The sequence below is a fragment of the Heterodontus francisci genome, chromosome 20 (assembly GCF_036365525.1).
Source record: "Heterodontus francisci isolate sHetFra1 chromosome 20, sHetFra1.hap1, whole genome shotgun sequence".
NCBI lineage: Eukaryota > Metazoa > Chordata > Chondrichthyes > Heterodontiformes > Heterodontidae > Heterodontus > Heterodontus francisci.
Window position 1 is genome coordinate 76,410,829 of NC_090390.1, and position 23,005 is coordinate 76,433,833.

General features: G+C 45.8%; 2 protein-coding genes across 4 annotated transcripts in view; one reads left to right on the forward strand and one right to left on the reverse strand.

Annotated features, from left to right (window-relative positions):
- Window positions 1-937: 937 nt before the first annotated feature.
- Window positions 938-21,190, reverse strand: twnk (twinkle mtDNA helicase). Of its 3 annotated transcripts, none has more exons than XM_068053041.1 (6): window positions 21,041-21,190; window positions 16,970-18,358; window positions 15,364-15,604; window positions 11,444-11,551; window positions 9,611-9,752; window positions 938-4,606 (listed from the first exon to the last, which is right to left on the reverse strand). In XM_068053041.1, exons 1-6 carry the CDS (start codon window positions 21,075-21,077, stop codon window positions 4,358-4,360), a joined length of 2,166 nt encoding a protein of 721 aa, XP_067909142.1. In that variant the 5' UTR covers window positions 21,078-21,190; the 3' UTR covers window positions 938-4,357. The 3 variants fall into 3 exon arrangements, with proteins under 3 accessions (XP_067909142.1, XP_067909143.1, XP_067909145.1); XM_068053042.1 differs by having other exon boundaries at window positions 20,614-21,111; XM_068053044.1 differs by lacking the exon at window positions 938-4,606 and having other exon boundaries at window positions 9,656-9,739.
- Window positions 21,185-23,005, forward strand: part of mrpl43 (mitochondrial ribosomal protein L43) — a 30,036-nt gene continuing 28,215 nt past the window's right edge. Inside the window, exon 1 of the mRNA XM_068053045.1 lies at window positions 21,185-21,368. Coding sequence (XP_067909146.1) covers window positions 21,238-21,368 — 131 coding nt within the window. The 5' untranslated portion in view covers window positions 21,185-21,237. The remainder of the gene's footprint in view (window positions 21,369-23,005) is intronic.

Here is a 23,005-nt window from a genome sequence, read left to right on the forward strand (position 1 = left end):
CTCCCCTTGAATTCAATGGCATTACCATCACTGAATCCCCCACTGTCAACATCCTGTGGATTACAATTGACCAGAAACAGAATTGGAGAAGCCATAGAAATATCATGGCTACAAGAGCAGGTCGGAGTCTGGGAATTCTGTAGCAAGTAACTCATCTACTGACTCCCCAAAGCCTATCCACCATCTGGAAGACACAAGTCAGGAGTGTGATGGAATACTCTCCACTTGCCTGGATGGGTGCAGCTCCAACAATATTTAAGAAGCTTGTCACCATCCAGGATAAAGCAGCCCGCTTGATTGGCACTCCATCCACATTCACTCCCTCCACCATCGACGCACAGTGGCAGCAGTGTGTACCATCTACCCGCATCCTCTACCAACTAGAAGGACAAGGGCAGCAGATGTTTGGCAACATTACCACCTGCAGGTTCCCCTGCAAGCCACAAACCATCCTGACTTGGAACTATATCGCCGTTTCTTCACTGGGTCAACTCCCTTCCTAACAGCACTGTGGATGTACCTACCCCACATGGACGGCAGTGGTTCAAGAAAGCAGCTCACCGCCATCTTCTCAAGGGCAATTAGGGATGGGCAATAAATGCTAGCCTAACCAGCGACACCCACATCCCATGAATAAATGTCTCTAAAATAGATAACTGTTTTTAAGTAGCTACTGCATTTTCTTTAATCTAGGTATTGCATTTACAATAAATAGGTATTACATTTACTATAATCAGTATTTATTGTAAACAGGTACTATATTAATGCAATTTACTGTTGTTGATTCTACTATAGATTCAGCAACTTCCTTGAGTCCTGAATGTTTACAGATTTCAGCAGTGCAATGGCTGGATTACACTGAGCTCCTCAATGACTTCCAATGAAAAGTTGTTTTTTTTTAAGTTCATTTATTTATGCCTTTTACAATTGGAACAACCATCTTTCAATTTTTCACATGACCACCTTTCTTTTCCGCCAATCAACATCACTGCCGCCAATCACTTCCATTGGTAAAATTGCATCAAGAAGCTGTTTCTTCACATGAAGCATTACTTTACCCTCAGCAACTCTCTAGGAAGCACAATGGGACATTTTCCTACTTTAAAGATGCTGTACAATTACAAGCTGTTGCAAAAAAAAGTCCAAGTCTATCCGAGGCTGGAATATTGCTCCCATATCTCATAATCCCGTTATCTCCCATATCTTGGGAGATTATAGTAACAGCCCTTATCTATCTTGATATTTTTAGGTTAAAAACTCTTTTCAACTTTGCTGGTTCACCCACAATGGGCTTTTGCCCATTAACCTTGGGTTTCTTAACTGAAATGAAACCTTATATTCAAGTGATACATAGATTTAGCACCACCTAGTGAAGAGAAAGTAGATTGCATAGCATTTATGATACAGTCTTTCTTGTCCGCACGAGCCTTCTCCCATCTTACTCCATCCAATCCTAACACCATATCCTTCTATTCCTTTCTCCCTCATGTACTTGTCTGGCTTCCCCCTTGAATGCATCTGTGTTATTCACCTCCTCACTGTGGTAGCAAGTTCTACATTCTAACCACTCTTTGGGTAAAGAAGTTCCTCCTGAATTCCCTGTTGGATTTATTGGCACCTATGTTACATTTATGACAAATTGTTACAGTTCCAAAGAGTTTTAAAAGTAGGCAGACCAGTGGATTTTTTGTCATTTTATAACAAAAAGTGACATCAGAAATACATGGACTCCAGATATCCAAGTAATTAAAACTCATATATACTCGTACAGACGTGGTAAATCCAGTAATAGAGTTTGCACAAATAGTCACTTGGTAGTACAGGACTTGAGTATTGCTCAAAAAAGGGACATGCTGTCGAAGCTTTTTGTCTTGCACTCATCAGGACCAACGTAGGAATGCCAAATTTCAAAGGGAGCAACAATTTATACTACATTTGAAAAGGGTGAAGACCGGTTGGCAAGTTGACTGATTCTCCATGGCAACACCTCGCCCAATGCACCAGGGAACTACTGTCCCAAGACACTTTTAATTTTAAAAAGGCGCAACGCCTGGACATGTTCCTGCCAGTTGTGAACAGCCAAAGAGACATGCAATAGGCAGAGTACTAACCGTACTCAACTAGCCCGTACTTGTAAAACTTACAGCACATAGTCTAACGTTAGATGTGATTCTGCGGTTGGACAGCACTTACTGAACAATCCCGAGTATGTGAGGAATTACACTAACAACCAATTTAAGATTACCAGTAGGGCTTGCAATGTGGCTCACTTATATTTGCTAGAAGCCACATATATTCATATGCAGGGACCTGTCTTCTTCAGGCAAAAGGAACATGACAGACATTGCACCTTTTTTGAATTAAACAAAAGCGTGGGGTACAAGAGTTTCCTGGCACAACTCCCATGGCAACACCTCGACCAGAGTCGACTTGCAAACCAATCAGCACCCTTTTCTCATACAGTGTGAACAGTTGCTCCCTTTGAAATTTGGCATTCTTGAGTCTGTCCTGATGAGTGCAAGACAAAAAGCTTCGACAGCATGTCTCTTTTTTCAGCAATACAAGTCTGCACAATAAGTTCTAACACATAGCAGCACATTGAAATAAACCATGATTCAGTATTTTTAAAAAAATTGGATGCAAGGTATTAAATATGAAATGGTGCATAGCTGAGTCGCATTAGGGCAATCGATGCTCTGTTCAAAGCTGCATGACCCTTGGACATAGGTTGTCATTAGTGTCGCACCTACCACAGGATTCAGGGTAGAAGCAACAGCACAGCCTTAAACAGCAGCAACAATGACGTGCCACTAGTTGTAGGATGGGACGTACCCTCTGTGATGAGGACGAGGAGCAGAATTCGATGCATTAACAGCCATGGTCATCAGTTTTAGTCAGTGCTGCATCCATTCCATCAGCAGTAAGCCCCCCAGCATCCCTTCTGTCATTTTAGCCTGAGGACAGGTCAATGGGATGGATTTTATTTTGAGATCATTTCCCATACATAAAAAAACTCCAGGCTCCAAAAGGGGAACAAGTGTGTGCTTTTGTAAACAGAGGTAGTTGGTAAGGTTAGAAACCCTACATGGACATGCACACACACACACATACACATATATACACATACAGACGGACAGACACACAGAAACACAAGGCGGCACTGCTAGCAAGGGTCTCAATTTTCAACTAAAAGCAAGAAATGCTGGAAACTCTCCAGGGCGGGGGGTCAGGCAGTATCTGTGGAAAGAGAAACTCAGCTAACATTTCAGGTCGATGTCCTTTCATCAGAACTGGAACATGTGAAAGGTCATTGATCTAAGAAACATTAGCTCTGTTTCTCTCACCATGGATACTGCCTGACCTGCTGAAAGTTCCCAGCATTTTCTGTCTTTATTTCAGATTTCCGGCATCTGCAGTATTTTTCCTTTTGCTCCTAGGTTACCAAATATCAATTTTTAGCTGAAATTGGTGTTGATGGGCATTTAGGATTGTAAAACCGGATGGTTAGTGATGGGCTGTATTCAGTTAGTTCATCTTGTAGCTAGGTTCCCAAATTTGGCTGCAGTAATACATCAATAAAAAAGACATTTGATTTCAAGCATTATTATTCTAATTCTAATTATTGCTTCAGTCAGTTACTTGGTTGATGATGACAAAGGTACATGTCAACTCTGTACACTTTGGATCCAGTTTGTCCCTGTTATTGTCACAAACTGGTGTTAAGAATCAACCACCATTACAACAGTGACTACATTGCAAATGCACTTCATTAGTTGTCAAGCACTTTGGGACATTGAGGTTGTAAAAGGCGCTATATAAATGCAAGTCCTTTCTTTCTTTATCCCAGAAAGAAGTGAACGCCTTCAACTCAATAGGTGTGGAAATTTAGGGAGGGTGTTTGGGTAGGTCTACAGGGCAGACCACAGGTTTAGGTTGAAGACAGGCAAGTCATAGCTGCCATTTAATCAATTCTAAGTGTTTCGATTTGTTTTAAAAGTTCTGTCAGTATCTTTTTCGAACACCCCAAACATGAACCCACAGAGCGATAGCTGTGCTGAGAGCTTTGACAATTGCCAAGGGCTCATATACAAGTGCAATGGAAAGTGAAAGATCCGAGTTCACATTGTGAGCCAACCTGGCCTGTCAACAGGCTGATGAGCCCCTACCACAATGGCGGAGCTCATTTCAGTGTTCTGCTTAGTCATTACGGCGTCGAGCGACAGGAAACTCAAGTGCCGGGGAGTCCAAGCTCATGTGCCTGCAGGAGACTGATGGCGGCTGTTGAACTCCCCACTCCCGCCCCATACCCACTGCCACCATCTTTCCGCCCTGGGCGGAATGGGCTCCTCGGTCGGCCTCACTTTTTCTCTTTGGCATTGGCGGATTTCCCAGACTGCTCCGGGGCGGCGTCATCCTCCTTCACCTTCCGCAGCTTGGCTTTCCCTTTGACGGCTGAGAAGGTGAGTGAGGTCTTCTTGAACTCCAGCGGAAAGACGCCCAGGTCTCCATCAAAGCGGTTCTTTGTCACCTGCAGGTAGCGTTTCCCCTGGCCCGAGACCAGCTTCTTGTCTTGTAGAATTAGCACGTTGTCAGCTTCCTGACTGGCCTGGCGAGGGAAGCAATGTGAAGCGAGCAATGAGTTCAGCATTTTCTGATTCCTGCCCTCACCCCCACCCCATCCCCGGCCACCCCTCTTCCCCAGGACAACCAATGAATGTTCCCAAGCAGTAAGTTCTGAAAAGGAAGAACAATATCTGGCTCCAAGGTGATTTAAAGTCAGAGACAGCTTCAACCACAGAATATCAACCCAGAGTGAAAAGAAATGACTCAGAATTCAGAAAATCCTGAGGGGCTTTTGACAAGGTAATTGGGCAGGGGCAATTATTTTCCACTGGTCAGTGATTTGGTAACTAGAGGGCATCTATTTAAGATTCATCCCCAGAAAAATGAAGGGAAAAGTAGGGAGAATATTTTTCATGTTACTAGACTATGGAATGCCCAACCAGAAATACTGGGGAATAGCAGAATCCATAGGAGCTTTTAAAAGGGAATGGGATTAATATTTGACAAAGAGGTATCTTAAAGAATATAGGGCAAGAGAAGAGGATGGGATTATGCTCTTTCAAAGAGGCTGCACAGGCACATCGAACATGTAGGCCAACGTCAGGAAGGATACAGAATTTTATTTGGAAGTGTGGAGAAGCTGGTGAAAACCGGATCTAAGATTATACTTCCCAAATCACCATGGCAGCTTAATATTGTCCCCTTTGAGGTGGTTGGCCTGTTTTCACCCCACCCAATAGCAATATCAATTTTGAACAGTCCTAGAACATAAGAACTAGGAGCAGGAGTAGGCAATTCAGCCCCTCGAGCCTGCTCCGCCATTCAATACGATCATGGCTGATCTCATCTCTGCCTCAAACTCCACTTTCCTGCCCGTTCTCCATAACTCTTCAACCCATTACTAATTAAAAATCTGTCTATCTCCTCAAATTTACTCAAGGTCCCGGCATCCACCGCACTCTGGAGTAGTGAATTCCACAGACTCATGACCCTTTGAGAGAAGTAATTTCTCCTCATCTCGGTTTTAAATCTGCTACCCCTGATCCTAAAACTACAACCGCTTGTTCTAGATTTCCCCAACAGAGGAAACATCCTCTCTATGTCTACTTTGTCAATCCCCTTAATCATCTTATATACCTCAATTAGATCTCCTCTCATTCTTCTAAACTAGGGCGGCGCAGTGGTTAGCACCGCAGCCTCACAGCTCCAGCGACCCGGGTTCAATTCTGGGTACTGCCTGTGTGGAGTTTGCAAGTTCTCCCTGTGTCTGCGTGGGTTTCCTCCGGGTGCTCCGGTTTCCTCCCACATGCCAAAGACTTGCTGGTTGATAGGTTAATTGGACATTATAAATTGCCCCTAGTATAGGTAGGTGGTAGGGAAATATAGGGACAGGTGGGGATGTGGTAGGGATATGGAATTAGTGTAGGATTAGTATAAATGGGTGGCTGATGGTCGGCACAGGCTCGGTGGGCCGAAGGGCCTGTTTCAGTGCTGTATCACTAAAACTAAAAAAAAACTAAACTCTAGAGAGTAAAGGCCTAAACTGATCAATCTCTCTTCATAAGACAAACCCCTCATCTCTGGAATCAATCTAGTGAACCTTCACTGAACTGCCTCCAATGCAACTACATCCCTCCTCAAGTAATGGGACCAAAACTGTATGCAATACTCCAGGTGCGGTCTCACTAATGCCTTGTACAGTTGCAGCAACACTTCCCTACTTTTATACTCTATTCCTTTAGCAATAAATGCCAAAATTCCATTTGCCTTCCTTATTACCTGCTGCATCTGCATACTAGTTTTCTGTGATTCATGCACGAGGACACCCAGATCCTTCTGCACCGAAGCACTCTGAAGTTTCTCTCCATTTAGATAATAATTTGCCTTTCTATTCTTCTGACCAAAATGGATAACCTCACACTTATCCAGGTTAGACTCCATCTGCAAATTTTGGCCCATTCACCTAACCTATCCATATTCATTTGTAAATTTCTTATTTCTTTATTGCAACTTACTATCCCACACATTTTAGTGTCATCTGCAAATTTGGCTATAGTACCTTCTAACCCTGCATCCAAGTCATTAATATAGATTGTAAATAGTTGGGGTCCGAGGACCGAACCCTGTGGCACCCCACCAGTTACATCTTGCCAACCAGAAAGGGACCCATTTATCCCGATTCTCTGTTTTCTGTTGGTTAGCCAATCCTCTATTCAAGCTAATAAATTGCCCCTAACCCCATGTGATCTTACCTCGTGTATTAACCTTTTGTGCAGCACCTTATCAAATGCCTTCTGGAAGTCCAGATATACTACATCTACAGGATCCCCATTATCCACTTTACTTGTTACATCTTCGAAGAAATCTAGCAAATTAGTCAAACGTCAAACACGATTTACCCTTCATAAAACCATGCTGACTCTGATGGATTGTGTTTTGACTTTCTAAATGTCCTGTTATTACTTCCTTAATAATGGATTCTAACAATTTCCCAACGACAGATGTTAAACTAACTGGTCTATAGTTTCCTACTTTCTGCCTCCCTCCTTTTTTGAATAAGGGTGTTAATATTGGCATTTTTCCAATCCATTGGAACCTTCCCCGCATCCAGGGAATTTTGGAATATTATAACCAATGGATCCACTATCTCCGCTGCCACTTCCTTTAAGACCCTAGGATGTAGGCCATCAGGTCCTGGGGACTGGTCTGCCTTCAATCCCAATAGTTTGCTCAGTACTTTTTCCCTAGTGATGATGATTGTTCTAAGTTCCTCCCTTTCTATAATCTCTGCATTACTTGTTACTATTGGGATGGTACTAGTGTCCTCCACAGTGAAAAGTGAGGCAAAATGCTAATTTAGTGTCTCCGTCATTTCTGGGTTCCCCACAATTAACTCCCCAGTCTCATCCTCCAAGTGACCAACATTCACTTTAACTACTCCCTTCCCCTTTATATACTTATAGAAGCTTTTGATATCCGTTTTTATATTTTGCGCTAGTTTTCTTTCATAATTTACCTTTGCTCTTTTTATTACCTTTTTTAGTAACCCTTTGTTGATCTTTAAAGGTTTCCCAATCTTCCAGCCTGCCACTGGCCTTTGCAATATGGTATGCCTTAGTTTTTGTTTTTATGTTATCCTTAACTTCCTTGCTTAGCCATGGATGTTTTTTTCCCCTCTTGCAATCTTTCTCCCTCTCTGGAATATATTTTAGTTGTGAGGAATTGAATATCTCCTTAAACATCTGCCACTGCTCATCAGCTGTCCTACCCTTTAATCTTCCTGCCCAGTCCACTAAGGCCAAATCTGCCCTCATGCCTATGTAATTACCTTTGTTTAACTCCAGAACGCTAGTGTAGGACTCAGTTTCTCGCCCTCAAACTGAATTTGAAATACTAGCATGCTATGATCACTCTTCCCTACAGGATCCTTAACTATGAGACCATTAATTAATCCCACCTCATTACACAATACCAAATCTAGAATAGACTGCTCCCTGGTTGGTTCCACAACATATTGCTCCAAAAAACAATCTCTAATACAGTCAATGAACTCTCCCTCGAGGCTACACTCGCCAATTTGATTAATTGAGTCTATATGCATATTAAAATCACCCATGATTATTGCTGTACCTTTTTTACAAGCCTCCAGTATTTCCTGGTTTATATTGTGCCCCACTGTGGAACTACTGTTTGGGGACCTATAGATTACTCCCACCAGGGTCTTCTTTCCCTTGCTATTTCTTATTTCTACCAGAATGTGAGTATTGCTGAAAGTAGAGACATTTTGTTGAAGCTTTTCGTCTTGCACTCATCAGGACAATTTGCAAGAATACCAATGTTAGGGAAGCAACAAATTTATACTGTATGAGAAGAGAGTGCTGATTGGTTGGCAAGTGGACTCTCATTGGCAGGGGCGTTGCCATGGAGAATGTACCAGTTTAGGGTGACTGACAGTTAACTGCCAAACTTTGTTTGAAATTTAAACCAGGCAGCTTGACTGTGATTGGTCAAGGCATTGCCCTGAGGAATCAACCAGTTAATGGCTGTCACTTATTTTGTTTAGCTGAATTAGGTGCCATGTGTGTACATGTTCTTACTGTATACAAAGAACAGGGCCCTGTGTATTAATATATGTAGCTTCCAGTACACACAAATGCGCCACACTGCGAGGAATGCCTTGGCAATCAGAGTCATGCTGCCAGGTTTACACTTCAAACAAAGTTTGGCAGTTAACTGTCAGTCACCGTAAACTGGTACATTCTCCATGGCAACCCCTCTGCCAGAGTCCACTTGCCAACCAATCGGCTCTTTCTTCTAATACAGTATAAATTTGTTGCTTCCCTTACATTAGTATCCTTGCGGATTGTCCTGATGAATGCAAGATGAAAAGCTTCGACAAAATGCCTCTATTTTCAGCAATACTCAAGTTCTGTACTACCAAACGACTAAGTCCTAGAATGGATTGTGGACCAGAACTTGCGGGTGTGAGAGACCATGTACAAATATTTGACACTGGGCCAGATTTTAGAACAACTGATCAATAGTGTGGTCCAACAGGGAAGGCTTTTAAGAATGTCTTAAATGTTGGAAGAGAGGTGGAGAGTTTTAGGGAGGAAATTCCAGAGCATAGGGCCTAGGCAGCTGAAGACACGGTGAAGTAAGTGGGGGATGGACAAGAGACCAGAGTTGGAGCAGCAGTGACATCTCGGAGGGTTTTAGGGTCGGAGGTGGTTATAGAGATAGGGAGGACGTGAAACCATGGAGGGATTTAAACATGAAGATGAAAATTTTAAAAACCGAGGCATTGCTAGACCATGAGCCAGTGAAAGGCAGCGAGCGCAGTGGGTGATGGATAAACACGACTTGGTGCAAGTTAGGACACGGCCAGCAGAGTTTTGGGTGAGCTCAAGTTTACAGAAACATCGAGCAGCAAAATTGCTTCAGGCACTGGGACAGAATAAAGAGAGCCACAAGTGATTCCCAGCAATAACCACCGACCTAGCTCGTGGCTCCTGTAAAAACAAATGTTTTGTGACATCTGACTTGCCTTGGCTGTTCCAAAGATAGAAGCTGTCTGCAGTTCCTTATCGTCCTCCTCCTTTCTGGGATGGATGACGAGAGTCACATGGCAACTGTTGTCCGTAGCAAACTTCCTAAACGTTCCTACAATATAATCCTGTGCAGAAAACCTGAGGTGTCAAGATAACATTACAGTTTTATAAAATAGAATAAAAGGAATCAAAATCTTCACTTGACAATCAGACTGGGTTCCCTCCTCTCCCCCGAGTATGGGTTCCTCAGGTGGGGAGTCCAGAGCAACGCAACATAACTCTAAAATTAAAGCTCAGCTGTTCAGGGGTGATGTCAGGAAACACTTCTTCACACAAAGGGGAGTGGAAATCTGGAACTCTCTGTCCCCAAAAGCTGGGCTAGGGGTCAAATGAAAACTTCAATACTGAGATCGATAGAGTTTTCATTAGGTAAGAGATATGGAGCCAAGGTGGGTAAAAAGGACTTGAGGTATAGATCAGCTATGATCTAACTGAATGGCAGAACAGGCTTGAAGGGCTGAATGGCCTACTTCATTTCCTTTGTTCCTATGTATAGACTGGTAAAGTGGATGGTGAGAGGGAGGAGCTGATCTATATTGTAGGGGAGGTGGGGGCAACTGCTCCTGACCTCAGTCAGAACAAGTGGGGAGGACAGGAGAGAAAGAAAATCAATGAATTAACTCAGCTCTCTGCCCCAGAGGGCTGTGGATGCTCAGCCATTCAGTATATTCAAGACTGAGATCGACAGATTTTTGGGAATCAAGGGATATGGGAATAGTGCGGGAAGGTGCAGTTGAGGTAGAAAATCAGCCATGATCGTATTGAATGGCAGAGCAAGCTTGAGGGGCCGAATGGCCTCCTCCTACTTCTTATGCTTAGGCCCAGCAAGCCTCTCCAAAGGAGCCACGAGAAGAAAATAATCAGCCCATGATTAGACCTGTTTGCTGAAGCAGTTAATGATTAAGATAAGATCATAAGAAATAGGAGGAGTAGGCCATTAGGGCCCCTAGAGCCATTCAATAAGATCATGGCTATTCCTTTCCTGCCTGCCCTCCATAGCCCTTTACTCCCTAATCTATCTAGCTCAGCCTTGAATATATTCAGTGACCCAGCCTCCTTGCTCTCTGGGGTAGAGAATTCCGAAGATTAACCACCCTCTGAGCGAAGAAATTCCTCCTCATCTCCGTCTTAAATGGGAGATCCCGTTTTTGAAACAGTGCCCCCAGTTCAAGATTCCCCCATGAGGGGAAACATCCTCTCAGCATCTCACCTGTCAAGCCCCCTCAGAATCTTATATGTTTCAATAAGATCACCTCTCATTCTTCGAAACTCCAATGAGTATAGGCCCAATCTGCTCAACCTTTCCTCATAAGACAAGCCACACACCCCAGGACTCGACCTAGTGAACGTCCTCTGAACTGCCTCCAATACAAGTATCTCCCTCCTTAAAAAAGGAGACCAAAACTGTGCATAGTACTCTAGGTAGATGCGGTCTCAAGACTTCACTACTTTTATACTCCATCCCCCTTGGTTTAAAGGACAACATTCCATTTGCCTTCCTAATGACTTGCTGTACCTGCATGCAAATTTTTTGTGATTTCTGTACAAGGACACCCAGATGGTACATTTTGAACAGCGATGGAGTTTTTGGAGTCAGGGAAACCCAGAGAAATTGATTAACAGAGTTTACACTAGTTTTAGGAGAGACCGACAGAGAACATCTACAGCCTGGGGAATCACGTGCGATGCAGGGCAGGTGCTAAAACACAGTTGCATGAAATTCCGATCACAATTCGGCTCACATCTTAGTTAAAAAAAGTTCTAATTACTTGTCAACAGAGAGATGCTCCTGTCCCATCATGAATTGCAGGTTGTCTATAACAATGTGGCTGATGTCGTACATGTACACTGCATGCTGCATTGTATCAATAACCGACCTGCACAACAAAGAGAGATCCTGTTAAATTCACAATCAACAGGTGCGTAGAGACACAGACTAGAGCTGGAATGAAAACTGCTACAAACGTGAAAACTTCAGTGGGCCCAACAATCCTTTAACTGTTCTCAACACTGCCTAGCTGCCTTTTCATTATAGTCCTCATTCCCACCTCTCATCACTGAGAGAGAGACTGGAGAAGCTGGGATTGTACTCCTTAGAGCGGAGGTGGTTATGGGGAAATTTGATTAAGGTGTTCAAAATCCTGAAAGGTTTTGTTAACAGTAAATAAGGAGAAAATGTCAAGGGTCAAAGGTATTTAAGGTAAGTGGCAAAAGAACCAGAGAGGAGATAAGGAGAAATATTTTACAGTGAGTTGTTGTGATCCAGTGTGCCCTGCTTGAAAGGACGGTGAATTCAACAGTACGTTTCAAAAGAATAAATTTGCAGAGCTATGGGAAAGACCAGGAAACTGGGACCAATTGGAAGGTTCTTTCAAAGAGCCAGCACAGACACAATGGGCTGAATGGCCTCCCCTTCTGCTATATGATTTTGTGACCCATTTGATTATCTCCTTAACTCAAATATAACCAGAAGAGCTTGCAATCTCAATAATTCTCAGCTTACAGGGTTACAATACATTAACACTGCTCAGCAGTTGATCCACGGATTGGAAACAGACTGATGCATTAATTAACGCAACAGGGTTTCCTTGTACCCAGGTAGTTGGAGTGGACGATCATGATTCTATGAACTGGGGAACTAGGAGGATTGAAGATTATAGACATATTAATGCCGCAGACAAAAAAATTTATACTGCATTAAATCAGGGGATTGACAGGTGGTGGATTGTAAGGGGAGGGGAGGTGAGGCCGCAATAGGATAATCCTACAAGGACTCAGGATGAAGTGAGCCGAATGGCCTTTTCTTGCTCCTCCTCCTCCTAGCAGGCCACTTCTCCAATCTTGGTCCCAAAGCCTCCTATAGAAGTGTCCGAAGAATATCAGTGGGAGGCTCGAGAGCATGTTGTCTGCCAAAGTGGGTGCGTAGCCTGGAAACATGGAAGTGTTTCTAGAAATTCCGCTGTCCTCCCACCCGGGGCCTCTACAGGAGTGTCTGCATGAGGGGCTTTCCTTTGCTTTCACGAACGCTCCAAGTCAACGCTTGCTTTATACTCAGTGGGTTAGTAATGTCATTTGTGCCAGTGGTGAGATCAGGCAGGAGGAGCCTTTCACCCAAGCAGCCTGGGTTAATTGTATATTAATTGTGTGTTTAATTGTATTCAGATGATAGGCATTAACTGGGGATTCACACGTGCTCCTATAAATAGGAGCAGACGAACTGTGGTTGTTGGGTTTGGAGATGCATGTTTGTAATGTGTATGGATTTGAAAAGAACAAGATTGGTTCAGCTCAAGCATTGATTAGGACAGGGAGTGTCACAGGCTTACTTTGGCAGGTAATGAGCTCCAGGGAAGCGGAGGGGGGGTGGGCTGGGGGGTGGTGGGTGCCTCCACGCTGAACTCCCTCTGACATGACCATAGTGCACCGACTTGACCCTAAGAGGAGGGTCAGGCTGGCCCTTCAGCCCAGTAGCTATCACCCGTTACTGATCGAGCTGTTAAAGACAAGTCAAGTCCCGATCACTGTCACCCTGGCTATCACTCATCCTCTGTGTAACCAGCACAGCTGTCAATGCTTAAAGAGGCACTATCCTGGTGTCACTGCTCCAATTAGTCCCCTTTTTATTGACCTTTTAAGAAAGAAAATACAGTTTTAGAATTGGGGCGGCACAGTGGCGAGCACCGCAGCCTCACAGCTCCAGCGACCCCGGTTCGATTCTGGGTCCTGCCTGTGCGGAGTTTGCAAGTTCTCCCTGTGACCGCGTGGGTTTTCGCCGGGTGCTCCGGTTTCCTCCCACAGCCAAAGACTTGCAGGTTGATAGGTAAGTTGGCCTTTGTAAATTGCCCCTAGTGTAGGTAGGTGGTAGGAGAATTGTGGGATTTGGTAGGAATATGGGATTAATGTAGGATTAGTATAAATAGGTGGCTGATGGTTGGCACAGACTCAGTGGGCCGAAGGGCCTGTTTCAGTGCTGTATCTCTAAATAAAAATAAGAATTCACGGTTCAACAATATTATTTTTGCATGAAAAATTTGTTGCAGTGCAATAATGGGAAGCTTCTTAAGCAGATCTCAGTTTCTAATAAAATTTCACAGCACATTGCGTAATCCTGCACAGTATAATGGACTGTTGCTGCCTCTTTGCTACTATGTGGCTCAACCTTGTATAGGTGATGGGGACAAGAAGGCAGTCCAGTCACATCGATATTTCCCTCCCTCCCCCATAAAACAACAGGATAACACAGAACCTCTCTGCTCATTTAGCCATAGAATCTTACAGCACAGCAGGAGGCCATCTGGCCCACCTTGGATGTGTTGGCTCTTTGTAAGTTAGTCCCACGCTGCTGCTCTTTCCCCATAGCCCAGCAATATTTCCCTTTCAAGTATTTCCACAATTCTCTTTTGAAAGTTATTAAATCTGCTTCCACCGCCCCTTCAGGCAGTACATTCCAGATCACAAGTTTGTGTTAAAAAAAAAAACTGCTCCTCATCGCCCCTCTGGTTCTTTTGCCAATTATCGTGAATCTGTGCCCTCTGTTTACTGACCTTCCTGCCACTGGAAACAGTTTCTCCTGATTTACTTGATTCTTAAAGGGCAGCGCAGTGGTTAGCACCGCAGCCTCACAGCTCCAGCGACCCGGGTTCAATTCTGGGTACTGCCTGTGCGGAGTTTGCAAGTTCTCCCTGTGATCGCGTGGGTTTTCGCCGGGTGCTCCGGTTTCCTCCCACCGCCAAAGACTTGCAGGTTGATAGGTAAATTGGCCATTGTAAATTGCCCCTAGTGTTGGTAGGTGGTAGGGGAATATGGGATTACTGTAGAGTTAGTATAAATGGGTGGTTCTTGGTCAGCACAGACTCGGTGGGCCGAAGGGCCTGTTTCAGTGCTGTATCTCTAAATAAAATAAAAAATAAATAAAATCCCTCATCATTTTGAACAACTCTATTAAATCCTCCCAATGTCTTGCCTCCTATTCCAAAGGTGCAGGCTTCCCGGCTGGAGCAGTGCTCCATGGACAGCAATAGCCCATCGGTAACATAGTGAATTGGGCCTTGTTCATGGGCAGAGCCTGGGCAATGAGCACGGTTGGATAATTAGCTATGGAGGGAGGACTGGACACATCACAGGCAGGTGTGACTCTGTCCTTACCCGGCAATGGATAGCTGTTAGGAAGCAAGAAGGCCCAAGGCCTATCAATATAGGCCACAGAGCCACCACTACAACCCCCTCCCCGCTATCTGAGAGCTACTACGCACACCTGGGCTGTGTGCCTCAGTGCCAGACTGCATTCTGTGTTAAGCCACTGTGACAATTAATGTGGGGGTTACGTTGAAAAAAAAAGGGTCATCCCAAGTCAGGTTGACTGCTCTTCCATTATGGATCCAGCCCTACAACCCTCTGTGATCTCTGCGCCCTTCCAATTCTGGCCTCTTGCACATCCCTGATTTTAATTGCTCCACCATTAGCAACCGTGACTTCAGCTGCCTCGGCCCTCAGCTCTGGAATTCCCTTCCTAAACCTCTCTGCCTTTAACTAAGCTAATGTCGCCTTCGACATTACCTAATGTCGCCTTCAGTGACTCCATGTCAAATTTTGTTTGCTGATACTCCTGTGAAGCACCTTGGGGCATTTTACTCTGTTAAAGGGGCTATATTAACATAAGCTGTTTCTCTATCATCACCAAATACTTTACTTGATGCTGTGCTGCCCATGGAATGTCATGAAGAAGAGTGGCAGGTTCTCAAACTTGTCGGCCCACTCGTCATACTTCTCCAGCTGATCGTCCAGGCGCTGCATCGCAAACTGAGTCAGCATGATCTTAGCTAGGCGGACGTTGTTAATCTCAAAGCTTCCCCACAGGGTGTTCACCCCTTGGATGCAGAGGTCCAGGGCGTACTCGCTGATGAAGGTCGTCTTCCCACTGCCTGTAGGGCCTATTTGCGAGAGAAAGACAGTCATTTATGATCAGGCCCGATCACGCTCGGCCCAGCTGGTTGCCACGGGTGATCTGATCCCTGCCACAGAGAATTGCCATGGAGAAATGCAGAAGCAGACTGATCTCAGGCTTGACCCCGAATGTGCGTAGCACTCTTGCCTCGAGTCAGACGATTGTGGGATCAAGTCCCACTCCAGAGACTTCAGCACAAAACCCAAGCTAACACTTCCAGTGCAGTACTGAGGGAGTGCTGCACTGTCGGAGTTGCCACCTTTCAGATAAGGCATTAAAACAAGGTCCTAATTTTAAACAAGTACTTGAACAGGGAGCTGGGGCCTCAGTTTAATATCTCACCCTAAAAATGGCACCTCCAACAGTGCAGCACTCTCTCAATACTGCAGTGAAATGTCAGCATAGATTATCTGCTCAAATCCCCAAGGGGGGCCTTGAACCCACATCCTTCTGACTCCAAGAAAACAGCACTACCCACTGAGGCAAAACAGAAGCTCATCTGGTGGGGGTGTGAGCTGTAAATATTTGCTGGTGAAGGTGGGGGCAGTGAATGTCGCCCACCATATTTAGAGAATGATTCAGGTACAGTTAAGCAGAGAAATGGGAATTCAACACTAAACTTGTCCAAAATCTGTGAGGAAAAGCTCCCACCAGGTTTACATTTTAAATTTCAAAATACTTCTACTCCCAGACTGACTCTTAAACACAAGAGTAGGTTTCTAAGGTTGGAAACTATCTTCCACCCGAACCCTGCTCTCCCTCTAAAATCCCTTAACTCAGCATAGACCAGGATCAAACCACGAACCATACAGTTCATTAGATTGCCATCATAGCTCAGTGGTAGCTCTCTCATCCCTGGGTCAGAGGCTGTATGTTTATGAACACGTAATCTATGATGACACTCTAGTACAGTACTGAGGGAGGGCTGCACTATTGGAGATGCCGTCTTTCGGATGAGACCTTAAACAGAAGCTCCGTCTGTCCGCTCAGGTAGATGTAAAGGATCCCATGGCACTATTATGAAGAAGAGCAGGGGAGTTCTCCCTGGCGTCCTGGCCAACATTTATCCCTCAACCAACATCACGAATACCAGATTGTCTGGTTGCCGTAAGTGGGAGCTTGCTGTGTGCAGATTGGTTGCCCTGTTTGCTAAATTACAGCAATGAACACACTTTAAAAGTACTTCAATGGCTGTAAAGCACTTTGGGATGTGCTGAGGTTATGAAAAGTGTTGTATAAGTCTTGCTCATTACCAAACTGAAACATGCATTTTCCTGTTTTGCCACCAGAGGAGCTGTAAACAAAATTTGCAGACATGCTTGGTGCCATTACAAGCCAGTTAGCAAACTACCTGTGAAAACCGTGAGCTCCCCTTTACGATGCCCTTTGAGGAGTTTGTTCAAATCCGGAAACCGCTGCCATTTGATCCCGGAGACCTGATCCGCGTTGGCCAGCTCCCCAAATACATCATCCCGCAGCTGGCGGAAGGAGATGATGGACTTGTGACTGGCGGGAATGGCACTCTTCACAATCTTACCCAGGTTGAGGCCCATCGCCAGTGCCTCCCGGGGACAGGGCTGCTGGTCGCCCGGCCGCACCAAGGAACAACGCTTTACGTTGAGCTTGCGGGCGAAGATCTTGGAGGCCTCCCACGAGAGGAGGTCACTGCCCAACCAGAGAATAATCCTCTTAAACTGCTCCAGGTACGGAAGGAGTAGAGGGGGCAGGCAGCTCACGCCCCGGGGCAAGGACACGCAGGGCAGGTTGGTGGCACTGGTCACTGCGAGGCAGTCGGTCTCCTTCCCTGTCAGGACCAGTGTGGTGTCCTTCCTCGTCAGGATATGGAGACCAAAGAGGTTGTGGTAACTGCTGGGCTTTGGCAGGGTTGTTGCCACATAGTTGACTTGGCCACCATTCTGTTCAGCTGACAGCAGCTTTAATCCTTTCAAACTCGAATCCCTCCAATTAAACCAAGGGAATACCAAACTCTTAGTGGGTTTGAAGTACTTAACGCTCAGCTTTTTCAGAGTCAGGTTGGGAACCTTAGAAATCCCAAACATGGCTTTGACCAATTGGGTCTCCTCTTCCTCCAGGTCTGCAAAGGCCATCGCTTTGTTCCAGATCTGCTGCACCTCCTTCAGGTCCATCTCCTGCTCGCTCAGCTCCCAGTCGCTTTCCGGCACCTTCAGCAGCACGTCCGGACCCAGATTGTCCCGGCCTTCCTTTTGCATCACTTCCAGGCAGTCCTGGAAATCCTCCCAACACCCTTCCAGCAGGGTCTCCTTGCATAGGAACTGGCCGGTGGTCTTGTCGATGAAGAGCGTGAATGTTTCCTTCTCCGCCTTCCCAGTGTCAAACACCTTCCCGACAAACAGGCTGGGAACGTGAAGGCAGCTGTACCCGTCGTGGAAAGGGATGCCCTTTGACCGGAGGTAGTGGCGAATTTCAGTCACCGTCACCGGCGAGAAGGCAGAAACGATGTCGACTTTTAAGTGCTTGTTTTTTACACTCCCCTTGACACAAAAGCACAGTGCGGGCGTGGTGCTGAGAGGAGCTGACTGCACTGTGGCTCTCCGCCATGCCAGCATCAGAAGGGACTTTCCCTTTCCGGGGTTAAGCTGCGCAGTCTGTCGCTTGCGTGTGACATCCGCGATGCTGTACCATCTTCGTGGGAGGTTTGATCCCCGCAGAACTCCATTAACCGCTCTGCAGCCGCAGTGAAACAAGCCAAGCATGTTCTCTGTGGAGAGGGAGAAAAACAAGACAGCTGAGAGATCAACAACACTTACTTGGATTTCTATAGCAGCTTTAATGCAGTAAAAATACTCTGAGGCGCTTCACAGAGGCATAGTCAGACAAGATTTTGACACTGAGTCACGTAAGGAGATATGAGGACAGGTGGCCAAAAGCTTGGTCAAAGAGGTAGGTTTTAAGGCGCGTTATAAAGCAGACAGAGGTACAGGGAGAGAATTCCAGAGCTCAGGATCTAGGCATGATTGCCAATAGAACAGCAAAGAAAATGGCGGATGCACAACAGCAGAGTTCTTGGCAGACTGAAGGGCTGGAAGAGTTTACAGAGATAAGGAGGAGTGAGGCCATTGAGGGATTTGAACACAAAGATTAGAATTTTAAAAATAATCCTCTGCCCTGTCGCCCCATTTCACCTGAAGCCTACCTCCTGGTCCTGACTCCTGGTATGCAATGTACTAATTACAAATGGTACGTTCTCTCCCTCTATCTGCAGTGTGCCACAATAACACCTTGCTGCACCATCCTCTTAACTCACTCCTTTCTCAGAACTTCAAAAATCCAACAGTACGAACATCGCTCAGTCTCCCATCCTCCTGCAATTTGCTCGCAAGCAGCCCAGCCTGATGTTGCCGAGCCGTTCCTTGTTAATTTTGTCCTCCCCTGTCCCGTTGATGTTCAAACTAAGGCCATGCGCAGTCTCTGATCCCTGCCAATCCAGACCTGCAGACCCAGGTTGTTCCCTCTTATCTACATCTAGATTTAGTGCATCGCTGGGTCTGTCCTGTTTTTAAATTTGGGAGCCTGGGAAGTTTAGTATTGTGTTAGGAACCAGAATGGGGCCATTCAGGCCCTCAAGCCTGTACCACCGTTCAATTAGCTCGCCGCTCAATGCTTATCACTTTGTTGGATAAATCCCAAATCAGAACTTCAAAATCTGAATTTGTGATATATGGAAATTAGTGGAAACTTGGATTTAAGCTTTTTTTTTTATATACACGGTCCCAGATTTAGACCTAGACAGACCATGAAGATTAAACGGGTGGATATCATTCCTCTATCCAATGGTTTGGAAGTTAGGGTTTGCCAAACCTCCTGTTAATCAGTTCGGTGGAAATGCAAACATCAATCCTACTCCGGGATACCCTGGAAAGGGAGAACATCTGAAGATCAAAGTGATTGGTGACTAAATGTGCACATTTAACACTCTCAGTCTCCTCTGTACTAAAACTGCCAAATGAGACTTGATAGGGAGGGGACTGGGGTAATTAACTGTAGGAATAAAAGTACCAAAGATGTACTTTCCATCAGGGTTACACTGAACGGAACTTCTGACCGTTTCCAAATAGAGGATGGTGCATTTTGCACCACATTCTGGGATATTCCCGTGCATTAAAGGAACTTTAAGCAGCGCTGGCAGTACTGTTAGCTTCAGCTGTTTTGCCACCTTACCAGATTGTGCATCAAAACACCCTGCCACTCATATAAACCTCCGCGCTCAGGGTGCAAGTTGCCAATCATATTCAATGGGTCTATGTGTTTTATAACTACAGCAGATCCTTGCAATTCTTCTATAGAGTCAGAGTTATACAGCATAGAAAAAGGCACTTCGGTCCATCATGTCTGAGCTGACCATCAAGCACCTAACGATTCTAAACCCATTTTCCAGCACTTGGCCTGTAGCCTTGTATGCTATGGCATTTCAAATGCTCGTCTAAATACTTCTTAAATGTTGTGAAGGCTCCTGCCTCTACCACCCCTTCAGGCAGTGTGTTCCAGATTCCAACCACCCTCTGGGTGGAAAAAAATGTTTCCTCAAATCCCTAAACCTCCTTCCCCTTACCTTAAATCTATGCCCCCTGGTTATTGACCCCTCCGCTAAGGGAAAAAGTTTCTTCCTATCTAACCTATCAATGCCCCTCTTAATTTTGTATACCTCAATCATGTCCCCCCTCAGCCTTCCCTGCTCTAAGGAAAACAACCCCAGCCTATCCAGTCTCTCTTCATAGCTGAAATGCTCCAGCCCAGGCAACATCCTTGTGAATCTCCTCTGCACCCTCTCCAGTGCAATCACATCCTTCCTATAGTGTGGTGCCCAGAACTGTACACAGTTAAGGATAACTTACGAATGTTATTATTATAAATTACAAATGTTAATATTGCATGAGTGCACAATTAAAACAGAACATATCAGCATCATAGGAGGGGGAAGAGAGGAATCCGTTTGGAGAAGGTCCTCCCACCTACCTAGCAGTTATTACAAACTGAAGGCGCTGCTGCTGGTCGTTCCTTAAAGTCATTGGCCGCTCCTTAGCTTCCAACTGAAGCAATGCAAGACTGAGAATATGCAACATTGCTTTAGCAGCCCGGGCATTGCTGCTAATCGAAGGAACCCGTTATATAATTACACACCGCCAGCGTGCACAGTATTCACATGTGTGGAGCACTGAGTGAACCCCTGTGTAACAGCACGTCGTCCGGCCAACGGTGCGTGCTGCATGGCTGTAGAACGTTGGCCCGGGGGATTGGAACGTTGGCCCGGGCACAAAGCTGCCTCGCGCTGACACGCAGGGTAATGAGTCAAGCCCTCGCCCACTCTGCCTGGGAGTCTGTCTCACGTGTAGACCCTGCGACCACCGCGCTTTCCCCCTTGACTGTCTTTTGCACTGTTTACCATCATTTTGTTCCTCGCATTGTTGCACTGCAAACATTGCAGCGCTGCACACGGTAATGTTTTTCTTCCAAAGATTTAGTTTGTTTGCTGCCAATTTCAGGGTGCACCCGACTTGCTATTCGGAGGGTTTTCAGTGGTGCACAAAGGGATTGTTTCCGGTGACACTCTGAAATGCTGTGTTTCTGGCAGAGGGAGAGATGACGGCGCGGGGGACTGCGAGCCGCTTCCTGCAGAGTGTGCTGCACAATGGAGTGGGCAGGTATATCTGCCAGCTGCAGAGGATCAGCCTCATCTTCAGTAAAGATGCCCCCAACAGCAGAGGGGTCAGGTGAGTACCAACACCGCCGATCCCTCTCTCCCTCCAACACACACCCTCCCCCTACCCCCCACACACACCCTCCCCCAACCCCCTCCTGCACACACCATCCCCTTCCACCCCCCCCCCCCCCACACACACACACCCTCTTGTGCCAAACAGCGTAGCTAGCATGCGATAGACAGAGCTAAGCGATCCCATAACCAACGGATCAGATCTAAGCTCTGCAGTCCTGCCACATCCAGCCGTGAATGGTGGTGGACAATTAAACAACTAACTGGAGGAGGTGGGTCCACAAATATCCCCATCCTCAATGATGGGGGAGCCCAGCACATCAGTGCGAAAGGTAAGGCTGAAGCATTTGCTACAATCTTCAGCCAGAAGTGCCGAGTTGATGATCCATCTCAGCCTCCTTCTGAAGTCCTCAGCATCACGGATGCCAGACTTCAGCCAATTCGATTCACTCCGCATGATATCAAGACACGACTGATGGCATTGGATACGCAAAGTCTACGGGCCCTGACAATAATACTGAAGACCTGTGCTGCAGAACATGCCATGCCCCTAGCCAAGCTATTCCAGTACAGCTACAACACTGGCATCTACCCTACAATGTGGAAATTTGCCCAGGTATGACCTGCACACAAAAAGCAGGACAAGTCCAACCCGACCAATTACCGCCCCATCAGTCTACTCTCAATCATCAGTAAAGTGATGGAAAGTGTTGTCAACAGTTGCTTAGCAAGAACCTCCTCAGAGACGCTCAGTTTGGCTTCCGTCAGGGCCACTCAGATCCTGATCTCATTACAGCCTTGGTTCAAACATGGACAAAAGGGTTGAACTCAAGAGGTGAGGTGAGAGTGACTGCCCTTGACATCAAGGCAGCATTTGACAGAGTATGGCATCAAGGGGCAAAACTGGAATCAATGGGAATCAGGGAAAACTCTCCACTGGTTGGAGTCATACCTAGCGCAAAGGAAGGTGGTTGTGGTTGTTGGAGGTCAATCATCTCAGCTCCAGGACATCACTGTAGGAGTTCCTCAGGGTAGTGTCCTAGGCCCAGCCATCTTCAGCTGCTTCATCAATGACCTTCCTTCAATCATAAGGTCAGAAGTGGGGATGTTCGCTGATGATTGCACAAAGTTCAGCACCATCCGCAACTCCTCAGATACTGAAGTAGTCCGTGTAGAAATGCAGCAAGATTTGGACTATATACAGGCTTGGGCTGATAAGTGGTAAGTAACATTCACGCCACACAAGTGCCAGGCAATGACCATCTCAAACGAGAGAATCTAACCATCTCCACTTGACATTCAATGGCATTACTATCAACATCCAGTGGATTGCCATTGACCAGAAACTGAAGTGGAGTAGCCATATAAATACCGTGGCTACAAGAGCAGGTTAGAGGCTAGGCATCCTGTGGCAAGTAACTCACCTCCTGACTCCCCAAAGCCTGTTCACCATCTGCAAGGCACAAGTCAGGAGTGTGATGAAATACTCTCCACTTGCTTGGATGGGTGCATCTCCAACAACACTCAAGAAGCTTGACACCATCCAGGACAAAGCAGCCCGCTTGATTGGCACCCCGTGCACAAACATTCACTCCCTCCACCATCGACGCACAGTGGCAGCAGTGTGTACCATCT